The sequence below is a fragment of the Pyrus communis genome, chromosome 15, assembly GCF_041283825.1.
Source record: "Pyrus communis isolate YQ-2024b chromosome 15, ASM4128382v1, whole genome shotgun sequence".
NCBI classification, from domain to species: Eukaryota; Viridiplantae; Streptophyta; class Magnoliopsida; order Rosales; family Rosaceae; genus Pyrus; species Pyrus communis.
Genome location: NC_142579.1, coordinates 22,413,353 through 22,425,359, shown reverse-complemented (window position 1 = coordinate 22,425,359; position 12,007 = coordinate 22,413,353). Strand labels below are relative to the sequence as shown.

At 38.1% G+C, this 12,007-nt stretch overlaps 1 protein-coding gene across 1 annotated transcript; it reads right to left on the bottom strand.

Moving 5' to 3' along the window:
• Positions 1–2,078: 2,078 nt before the first annotated feature.
• LOC137708633 (putative protein phosphatase 2C 78) lies at positions 2,079–5,062 on the bottom strand. The gene is made up of 4 exons (XM_068447756.2): positions 4,666–5,062; positions 4,038–4,405; positions 2,798–3,034; positions 2,079–2,700 (listed from the first exon to the last, which is right to left on the bottom strand). The coding sequence occupies exons 1-4, from the start codon at positions 4,925–4,927 to the stop codon at positions 2,431–2,433; spliced, it is 1,137 nt and encodes a 378-aa protein (XP_068303857.1). The 5' UTR covers positions 4,928–5,062; the 3' UTR covers positions 2,079–2,430.
• Between the last annotated feature and the right edge of the window lie 6,945 nt (positions 5,063–12,007).

The following is a 12,007-nucleotide window of genomic DNA, read 5'->3' as shown; positions in this document are numbered from 1 at the left end:
GAGCAATTTACTACTTACATCCAAACAAGTATTTGGATTAGCATTAATGTTGAGCAAAGTTGGAGTTGTTTGTCATAAATGAAAATAGATAACCTAATTTAAATCAAACCACATTAAGAAATAATAATACTTGGTACTCCTCAAAATAGTTTATAACAGATTTACAAAACTTTGTGCTTATAATCAAATTCATTCATATTAATCACTACCCTCACCACCACAACCACCAACGCCACCCCACCAACATTGTAGCATTTAGACTCGCACCACCAAACCCCGCTCATTGTATCATATGTGATGACTTGCTTAGGCTACTACCACCCTAGACACGACCAACTTCACCGTCTGAGCCACCATCACCTCCACGGGCACCACCATTTCCATACCACCGCTCTCTACCACCATTGCCAGTGCCACCACCCACACCTTCACCGCACCACTATAAGGCCCAAGTCAAATACATTTTTCTTTACTAACATGTTTAGTACATAAAACTTAACATCATTTTCGTTTTAGTCGTTACACTTGGAAACTCGTTGCCACAGCTAAACTGATTGCGTTTTTTTTTCTTCCCCCTTTTTGCTCCCCATTCTATTCGTAGAGGTGGTACTCTGGATCCTTCCTAAATGTTATATGCTTGTATTTTTTAAATAATTGCCATGTGAGACTTGCGTTGTTAGACTATAACGGTATAACTTAAGTTATATATTCCAATAGCAATCATTCGATCCATTAATTAATTTAAAAAAATTGAGGTTCTAATATAAAATTAATTAATAATATGAGAAATAATCTAGCAACATAGGTAGTAATCTAACTCTTATAAGCCCATGTAACTTGCAAGGTTCTTTATTTTCCTGGTGTGATGTGTGAGATTGATACTGTTCATACGTCTCCTCACGTATGACAAATTTTTAAGCCTAATATGTGAACACACATACTAAGTGATGTGTAACACATATAGTCATTGAACTTTACACGCAAGTCAATATATTTTGATACAATAAAAAAAATAAAAATTCCACGAGAAGATCAATTGATAATATAAAACAATCTAATTCTTTAATTTGTGAGAAGGTCTATGTTTGTCTAGGAGGATCTTGGAGCTTCTCAAATCATCTTCACTCATCGTATATCGTGCGGTCAGTTTTTGTCAGATATGATTCATATTTAATTTAAAATAATTTATAACCGTACGATATACGATAAACCGATACGATTTGAGGATCCCTAAGATCCCAAGATCTTCACAAAGAAGATCCGCATAGGATCCTCATTCTATGTTTTTAGAGGAAAAGAAATAAACAGTGGGCATGGTGCCTCTTGTAACATGTGTCGAGAAATAAATCAGTGGAATTAATACCCGTCAAATTAGTATCAACTACTTGTTTGTTTTGTTGGGGTTGGTGGTGTGACAGTGTCTTGTATTTTCCTGAAAACTTTGAAGGCGGTGGGCCGGTGGTTCACATGGAATACCTGCCGCATTGGCACCACATACAAAAGTTGAAGAAACCACGTGACTATTAGTATGAGTTTGGTATGTCAATCTTGAAACAAAACAACTTCCATGTCCATGCACTTAATCTTACGTTGGTTCTTTTTAACGAACTACAACATTCAAGTGTCGAATTAATTCATCTCGAAAAATTGATGAATTTTATAAGAGTGAAATGATGAGCCTATGTGCTTAGGCCGCCGAAAAAAGGGAAACACTATAAACGGGACACGATGAGTTTATGAGTGTTTGATTACACTGACAATTAAGATTTCTTATGTGATCATTTAGTCGTATTGATCATTATAGAAAATATTCAAACACGACACATTTTGTGTTTAGCTTGGAAAACCGATTGCTCATTGCAAAGTGAAAAGTTAGAACACAAGACCGTGCGGAATTAGCCTTGCATGCACACCAAAATGTTTATTCCTAAATTTAGACGTGGTATTCAATCGCAATTTGGAGGAATTTTAGAAGAGTGAAAATCCATGAATATTCAATTAGGATTTTAAAAGAGTGCATAAAAATTCATATATTAGATTCAACAAATCAAAAGAGAATCAAAATACAAAAGTAAACATGAGTGCAAAAATCATTTTCCAAATACCATCACAGCGGCATCACTCTCGTCCAGTTTATCAAACTATCATGACTGTGAATTGCAGTTCAAGATAAATTTAAGCTTCTATAAATAAATCCCAGTAATATACACAATGTGGGAAATCACAACAAATTATACACTGACGAGAGAGAGAGAGCTGCAAATGAAGTCGAAGCTCAACGCCGAGAATTCAACAGCACCTTCAATCTTGCCATCAAACTATGTACAAGCCACCACCTTTCCTGTAAAATCTCGCAGTCTGCTGCACCTACGTTTAAATTTTCTCATTCTATTTACACAACAGATGCAAATTTTATGCCACCGATTTCTTTCATGGGAAGGTGTGGAGTGATCTGTCTGCTGCTTCTTCGTTCATTGAAAATATATCGACAGGGACATTAGTGTAGTTAAAGAGGCTCTCATCCTTGAGACTAGCATTTGAGGAAACTTGTGAATGATCTAGGAATATCACTATTACGGTGATATCGTCGTGGAAATGGCGCCTTACCCCCCTTTCAATTCTTCTTATATCGTCATATCTCAATTGTCTTTTCCTTGCAGCCTCACCGATGGCAGCTCTTACCAATCGCTTTGCTATTCCCTGTAATTAAATTATGAGCAACTCTTAAGTTCTCAACATCTTAAAATTTTTACAATACAGAAAACTAACACAGAACTGAACTTTGTCGGGGCCTTACAGCTCTTGGATTTTTGGAGACGATTTTCACGGCTGTTTCATCATTCAAATGCTCCCAGAGACCGTCTGTTGCAAATATCAAAAACATGTCCTGTGGCTGTAACTTTCGAACTACTATAGAGGGTTCTGCTGTCATTACAGGCTTCTTTAAAGGAACGGGCATGCCAAAGTGGTGAAAGAGAGGATCTCTGTTAAACTCAGGTTTCTTCAAGTAGACATCACCAATTGACCTTGAGACCTACAAAGGGGAGGTTTCATCAGACAATAAGCACAGGAAAGTACCAACGAGATAAAGCAACAACTCACAAGAATATTACATTCACTTTCACAAGGTATTTAGGATTTATAAAGTTGACTACCACCAAACTGAACTTTCGTCACAAGGCCGCTGGAGTATGTTTGCTATATGTGTGTTTCCGTAATGAGCCTGAAACTTGTCATATCTCTTAATTGCATATGAGAGCGGACTTCAACAAATGAGATACAAAGAATCCACCCGACCATGATTTGCTAGTCACACAATACAATACATTTTAGGCTTTAATGAGCATTTCATGAACCACCATCCCATTTGCTTCATATACTTAAATTCTTAGCTGCCTAGAAAGCGGCTAAAGAGTAAAGAGGAAAACCTGTGAAAGTAGATGGATCTGGAAAAACAATGAGAGAATACCATATCCACAAAAAAGTGGACTTTTCCTTCGTACTCGTCAAGAAAGAAAAGCTGTAAGATACGGTTCATGCAATGCACCTAATCAGAGCAGGACTTTCTAGGACGAGGTTCATGCCCTCGAACAATATGCTGTAAGATGGCAATAATGAAAGGCATGAGACGATTAGCCGCTTGTATTACCGCAGGACAAAACAACATATTACAGGGAATCTCCTCTTCATAGGACTAGAGCTAATAATCGCGGACATCCTAAAGTACAAGCACACAATTTCATTACGCTCGTACCACAAAGTTTCATAAGATTCTTTTAGTTGCAGTAGGGGACAAGTTTCCCCAGATTCTTATGCATCACTGAAATCAAACCTCGGGTTCAGATTCCAAATAACTTACCATTTGAACTAAGTTTTTCGAACAACCCCTAAATACGTTAACCAATAGAACCATCATAAATTAACACTACACTACAATGAAGGTAACCTGAATGAAACTCTAGTATTCCACTAGTATCTGAAATAATGATCAGCAAGATGATTCACGAACTGAAAAAAAAAAAACCCACATTTAGTACCTGAATAATGCCCTTAATTCGCCAAACTCCACGCGTAAACACCACAATGTGCGCATCATCAGGGTGAAGATCCTTAACCTCCTTCCTCACTTCCTCCACTGCAACATTGTGATCCGTAGACAACCGCTCTGCCACCACCGCCTGCCCATCCGATGATCTCCTGCCAAGGACTGCCCTCGAATCTCCGAGATTAGCCACATGTAAAAGACCATCCGCAATTGCACCAACCAGGCAACACGATCCTACTGAAGCAATCTGCGGCCGCACCATCCATGATCGCTTAACCAACTCCAAGAACTCCTCCTCTGTTGCATCAAATGCCTGCCTTATCACATCCTCCGACAGTCCACCTTGTTCGGTTGCAAACTCTGAGGGAACACCAAACAACCTTAATTTCGAAGAAAAACACAATTCCTTTGTTCTTTTTTTGTTGAAATAAATGTTAAAAGGAAAAGAAATAAAAGTAGCATCTGAATTTCTTTCAAATTGCTTAGCCAAAAAAACTAAAAAAATCTGTGAGATCAATAAGTCAACTGGGAATCTTCCTGGTCTCAATACATATATCTCCTAATTGAAATGAAAGAAAAACAAGAACGTGGGCATTTCTGGAGATGGGCGTATTACTCACTGTGAAGAAAGGGGAAGAGTCGGTTGGTAATGAAGCGGGAAGCTTCAGGACCGCCATGGCCGTCATAGACTCCAACGTACGTTGCGAAAGGAGATGAGAACACCTGTCCCTGATCTTCCAGCGCCGAATTTGCTTGAACCACTGCAATCGAATAGTCCCCAGAAGAGTGTGGCTTGAGGTCCATGTGCCAAAGCAGGCCATCGCCGCCGTCTCCGCCACCAAAACACTTCTCCAACGGCCTCCTACACATGTCCAACATCATTGTCAGCTTGGGTTCTCTGGTTGTACTTGGATTTTCCCTATGGTTTTGGGGAAAAACAGGAAGAGGAATTCGCGGGTTTTGGTTTGGTAGTTGGGGTGTTGTGTTGGAATAAAAAGAGAGGGACGTGGGGATCCCGTGTTAAAGGGTAAATGAAGGATTATATTGGGCGAGGCCCAAAAGCCAGACTTTGGTGCGTTTTAACTTTTAATGATGGTTATTGGGACTAGTTTTTTTTTTTTTTTTTTTTTTTTTCTGTTTGAAAATTATTATTATTAATCACACATTGTCCAATTACAATTTACCTGTGCAGTTTTTTTTTTTGCGAATTTCTTTTGAACGGTTAATTTTTTGAATTATAAAAGCTTCATTATTCTTTCTCCCTTTATATGTAAATAGATAGATGATTAGCGATTTAATGAAACCAATTAGTCGTTTAATTAAAAGATGGGGTTTTAATTTTGGAATGTGGTGGTGAGTGGACGGAGAAAACTTATCTAGAGCTTTGTTAGACGAAGGAGAAAGAGAAGGAATCATGTTCTTTATTATCTTTATTAAAATTTTGGAAAACAAGTGTTATGGTGTGTTTTAGGAATATGGGATAGGACTCACAACTCATGAAGTCGTGGAGACCCCTTGATTTTCCGAGGATTAAGTCTTGGTTTTGCCATTTGACTTATGATCCATGATAATATTAGAAAAAGAAGAAGGAACCATTTGATTCCTATTGTTGAAGTACATGAGCTTGTTTGGAAGAGCTTTTTAACTAACTAAAATCGTTTCTTAATTATAAAAAGCACTTCTGATCATGTTTGGCAACAAAAAAAAAGTTAAAAAAGTTTATGAGTTCAAAAAACGTAATAGACATGCTTTTTCAGGGAGCATTTGAACTTTTATTAAAAAAAAATTGATTTGCTTTTAATATAAGCGCTTTTATTAGAAGTGATTCTGAGCATAAGCACTTTTTAAAGAAGAAGCAGTTCCAAACGACCCAAACATTATTATTGTTGGAATTAAATTTGCACGCTGCCATGGAGGTTAGAGACGCACAAATCCGTTTACATGCAAAATAGTAAACAATCGTAAGTAGCTAAAGACTGAGGTGTGCCGATAAAAGACTCTCCGACCGTCAAGTTAGTCAGCAATATTATGAAACTCAAGCATAGGCAAGAGAATAAGTGTGTGATAATTGCGTTACTAGAGATGAACCATAGAAGAGTGTATTTATACCATTTGAGAATGAGACCTTTTCGGATCTGTATTAAACCAGGAGATCCCAAATGATATCTAGAAAGTTAATATTGCATTCTCTTAGGAGTGTAATTACTTGTGGCGCATGCCAAAATTATAAGAAACTTGTTGATTACTTGTTGGATTAGGTTTTCATATCTTGTGGAACAGGCATGGTCAATTTGAGTGAAGTCATCGGATTTCGCCCACTGCTTTGGAACTGGATGATAATGGCATCGCTGCTCTGTTTATTCAACTCTGTTGGGAAAATGTTGAGTCCATCAAAGACTTTTGGGGTATTCGCATCCTGATTCGTCTTACTTCGGCCCTGAAAAATCACGACCCCACAACTATATTCGACTAATATAAGAACGAACTTGTAATATCCTGAAAATTTAAATATATGAATTAGATATTCATAATTATGAATATGTGGAGAAAATCGAAAATAAATCGATTTATGGTTATGAAAATTTAATTGAGAAATTAAAGGCCTGGTGGAGATAAACCACGTGTGTAGCTATGGTTGGGGGAAAAAGAGAGGAGACAAATAAGAGGGAAGAAAAAGGGGAAAGGAGGGAAGGAAAAAAAAAAGGAAAACTAATGAAAATGGTTTGAAAACTTTGAGTTTTAATGATAAGAACAAAATAAAGGGTAAAGTCAATAGTACCAGGATTGACTTTTTAGTGTAAAAATGTGGTTTTTCGTTAAAGTGAACAGTACCGTGGACTTTTCGTTAAAACACCCAAAAAAAAAAAGGAGGATTGTCACATCCGGCCCCAGGGCGGATCACTTCCCGGACCCGCTCCACCACCGTAGCACGATATTGTCCGCTTTGGGCTTACCATTCCCTCACGGTTTTGTTTTTGGGAACTCACAAGCAACTTCCCAGTGGGTCACCCATCATGGGATTGCTCTAGCCCCCTTCTCGCTTAACTTCGGAGTTCCTACGGAACTCGAAGCCAGTGAGCTCCCAAAAGACCTCGTGTTAGGTAGGGATGGGAATATACATTTAAGGATCACCCCCTGGGCGATGTGGGATGTCACAATCCACCCCCCTTAGGGGCCCGACGTCCTCGTCGGCACACCACAGCCAGGGTTAGGCTCTGATACCAATTTGTCACATCCCGGCCCGGGGCGGATCACTTCCCAGGCCCGCTCCACCACCGTAGCACGATATTGTCCGCTTTGGGCTTACCATTCCTTCACGGTTTTGTTTTTGGGAACTCACGAGCAACTTCCCAGTGGGTCACCCATCATGGGATTGCTCTAGCCCCCTTCTCGCTTAACTTCGGAGTTCCTACGGAACTCGAAGCCAGTGAACTCCCAAAATGCCTCGTACTAGGTAGGGATGAGAATATACATTTAAGGATCACCCCCTGGGCGATGTGGGATGTCACAAGGGAGGAGGTGGCTCTTCCATAGCTTTTGGAAGAAAATTGTTCTCCATTTTAGACAAAAATTGGAGAGGGAGTGTTTGGCAGAGAAATTGAGAGTTAGAAAACGTGATTGTGAAGGAAGGATTTAGAGATTTGAAGGGTAAATTCCTTGTTCCTTGATTATCTTGATTTTCGAATTTAATTTCCTTAAGTTGAATTGAAACTGCCATGATATATTTGGAGTTCTTAGTTTTATTTAGGGTTTTCTATCATTCAATGAACCAGTCTAAACATGAATTAGAGTTGGGTAATTCGGATTGGGTTTGTAGATCAAATTTCTTGATTAAGGGTTTAGTTCAAAAGGTCAATTTCTTGTTAATTTTGAGCCTTGTTAGTTTTGGATGTTGTATGCATGACTTCTGGACTACCTAGAAGTATTTTGGGATTTGTTATATGAATTTGGAGTGGGCTGTTACGTAAGTTGCAAAGAAAACTCAAGTTTCAAGTAGCCTTCTTTGGCTCTTAATTTCTAGGTCTTTATGTGCTCCTTTGGAGAAAAATTTTAGTGTGTTGAAAGTACATATGTTCATGATCGTAACCCAATTGTTTTCACTCAGTTCCGTTGAGTTTTGGTTGATCAAAACCTTATTTAAACTTGGGTCGCGAGCTGCCAAAGAGCAGCAGAAAACTGGGTTTCCAGTTTCAAGACTCCATTTTTCTTCTTGGCATAACTTCCAATTTAGAGCTCCGTTTTCCACAAAATTTATATGCTTTTAAAGTACAGAACACAAGCTTCAAAACTCATATATAATTACACGATTTGGTTTAGTTTTGAATGTTCCAAAGGGAGCCTAAACTTGGTCCAAGAGTGCTGTTTTTCTAAAATGTGTAAAATGGATTGTGAACTACGCTTGGCTTGATCCCTCCGAAGGGTACGTAGACAGTCTAACGAGAAGTTAGATGCAGCCATAAAATAAACGAGATTAAATATTAGTGGAAAAATCGTCAAAGAGAGAAATGTTAGTATGGTTAATAACATAAAGGGTAACTATGACATTTTGTGCCTATCACCGTAGTTAGCTTCCGTATAAAATTTTTGGAGCGTTGCAGAACTATTTGATATCAAGGTCTCAGAGTGGGTGAATTGAAAAGAAAGAAAACAAACCCTAGGACAACTCTCCCTTGTCAGTTTCAATGGCGGGTGTTTTGAGTCGTCTTTGGTAACACCAGCCATCCTGTTCATTATGGCTAGCTCATCTCTATAGTTCCAACTTTCTATTTAATTATTGAGAAATGTTAAGGAAACTCTCTCAAAAGTAGGACTCTTCATAAACTCTCAATCACCTCATATTTTTATCACAAAGTTCCATTCCAATTTTATTGGATGCCCCCCAAAGAGGAACTATTTATCACAAAGTACAATCATGTTGTCTAATAGAAGCATCTCTCATTTATCTTTGAATTTTTTATATTTCTAAAGGAGAAATTAGGTTCTCATCCCTCTTTTTGCTACTTGATTGATTAAAACCTTATTCATTTTCAATTTTTTATCAAGGTCCTTGAGTATTAATAACATCATTAATTATTTCAATAATAAAGTATTTTTTATTTTGAAATTTATTCTGTCACATCCCGACCCGGGAGGGAGTACTCCCCGGGCCCGCTCCACCACCGTAGCACGATATTGTCCGCTTTGGGCTTACCATTCCCTCACGGTTTTGTTTTTGGGATCTCACGAGCAACTTCCTAGTGGGTCACCCATCATGGGATTGCTCTAGCCCCCTTCTCGCTTAACTTCGGAGTTCCTACGGAACCCGAAGCGAGTGAGCTCCCAAAATGCCTCGTGCTAGGTAAGGATGAGAATATACATATAAGGATCACTTCCCTGGGCGATGTGGGATGTCACAATCCACCCCCCTTAGGGGTCCGACGTCCTCGTCGGCACACACGCGACCAGGGTTAGGCTCTGATACCAATGTCACATCCCGACCCGGGAGGGACTACTCCTCGGGCCCGCTCCACCACCGTAGCACGATATTGTCCGCTTTGGGCTTACCATTCCCTCACGGTTTTGTTTTTGGGATCTCACGAGCAACTTCCCAGTGGGTCACCCATCATGGGATTGCTCTAGCCCCCTTCTCGCTTAACTTCGGAGTTCCTACGGAACCCGAAGCGAGTGAGCTCCCAAAATGCCTCGTGCTAGGTAAGGATGAGAATATACATATAAGGATCACTTCCCTGGGCGATGTGGGATGTCACATATTCCTTTAGGGGGCGTTTGTTGCGCCGGACTATCTCGGACTGGATTAGCTTAAAGGACTAAGCTGGACTGGCTTAGACTAGACTAAACTGGACTAACTTAGTGAAGCGTTTGGTGCATTTTTGGACTAAAAAGTTGGATAATAACAAATTCTAATATTATTTTATTTAATATATAAATTATTAATATTTTATTATGATCTTATCTTTTTCTCCATCTTTTCCTATCATTTCCGTCCCACTCTTTTCCTTTTCTCTCATCGTCCCACCCTCTCCCTTTTTTTTTCCTCTCAGACCTCTCAATTCATGTCTCTTTCTCATTCCTGGTCAAACTCCTTATTGATTCCAGTCTCTATTTCTCTGTCCTCCATCCCTCTCTAGCTATGCGTTGTTCGAACGGAACCTCACGGCTCCAATTTTCCCGACGAGTTGCATGTTTCCCGATGTGTTTTTTGGCCAACCCTCATTAAATTGGATGAAGTTAGCACCGCCAAAAAATTCATCACCATCCCTGGACTGAGATCTTAGCTTTGCATGCTCGAATTTTTCATGGATTTGAAGAAGCCCAAACAGGCCGAGACTTCCAGACCATTTTCCGACCACATTCGACCACATTTTGGCCTCGATTCAATTAAAATCGTAATCTTGTCACTCCCAGCTTCAATTTGGTATATTTTATATGAAAGTTGGTTGTGAAATGGATTTGAAAGAAAGTCGGGAAGTTAATGATTGATCTAGGTGACCGGCGATGACAAGGAGTCTGTCGGGAGTGGTCGTTGAGCATGACAAGGACGAGAAATAGAAGATAGTCTTAGCTAGTCCCATGGTTATTGGGGGGTCTCACTAAGACCTCTTAGTGAAGGGTTTTGTCCATGCTAGTCCCCTTTAGTCTCATTAATGTTAGTCCCAGCATGGAACAAACACAGTATTGGACTAATAGCTAGTCCAGTCCAGTCCAGTCCCAGTTAGTGAGGGCAAACAAACGCCCCCTTAGTGTTAAAAATGTTACAATTTGTATATTTATATTTATGACTAAATTTTTTATCATATATTTTTATTTTTAGTTTGTACCTATTTTTAATTTGCAAATTTTTTTAATTTGTACCAATTTTCTTTTTAGTTTTAATTTGTACTGTGCCCATTTTTTTTAAAGTTTTATTTGTATTTGTACCCATATGTTTACCATCACGTGACATCGTATAATTAATCAATGATAGAAAGATTACATATGGTATATTTATGTTTTATGGCTAAACTTTGTATCATATATTTATATTTTTAGTTTGTACCCACTTTTAATTAGCAACTTTTTTCAAAAAATTTGTAGTATTTTCTTTTTAGTTTTAATTTGTACCCATGTATTAATTTCTTTTTTCGCCCATATTTTTAAAAATTTCATTTACACTCATAATTTTTTAATCATTTAACACTATGGATACATTCTTTTGCCATTTATTATTTCCCATTGTTACATAGTTTTTATCCATCTATTCAATCAAAATATTTGAATTTTTTTATTGTAGTTGTTTCTAATAGCATTATAATGAGGAATTTTAAATTTATAAGATTATAAATCTCATAAAATATCAAACAATTAATGTCAAAACTATAAAAATATCAATATTAATAGTAATATAATGAGGTGTACAAAGTCAGTGAACTTTGATCAAACTTTCAATACCATTAAGATTTTAGTCAAAGAGTGTTAAGGACTAGGGACCAGAGACCGCATCCAAAGTATCAATTTTAAAACTCGACTGCATGCATGCATGAACGCTATTCTCCTCAGCCCTTGGAATGTTACTAGGAAACAACCAAATATGTATTTCCTGTAAATTTAGTAGAGATGTGAGGAGACCAAAAAAGTCGATATCAATGTCGAAGTTTCCTGTCGAGTTAAAAGTTGGCCATTCCATTATAACTAGGTCAATTAAATACTTTGAACAGACAATATGCTTTAGAAAATTCCGCACTCTTTGAATGTTTTTGGAAATGTGGTTTCTCCCGTCCCTAATTCATTTTCTTTTTCTAAGGAAATATTTCAGAAGAAATTTCTGGGTTAATAACCAACTGAAAAGAAAAATATAAAACACATAGTTTAGCATTTATATAACAAGGATCCATTGAAACTCACACCACTAAGATATGCAGCACTTAGTACTACGGTTTAGTGGTATTTTTTTTCACTTGTTAGTGAGATGTTTTAGGTTTGGCT

Bases quoted from the DNA above. Each gene is read 5' to 3' on its own strand.
- LOC137708633 (XM_068447756.2), bottom strand. From the start codon at position 4,927: ATGATGTTGGACATGTGTAGGAGGCCGTTGGAGAAGTGTTTTGGTGGC. The intron at 3,035-4,037 runs GTACTAAATGTG...TCCCCTTTGTAG, and splicing joins GAATTAAGGGCATTATTCAG to GTCTCAAGGTCAATTGGTGA. The intron at 2,701-2,797 runs GTAAGGCCCCGA...ATTTAATTACAG, and splicing joins TCTCCAAAAATCCAAGAGCT to GGAATAGCAAAGCGATTGGT.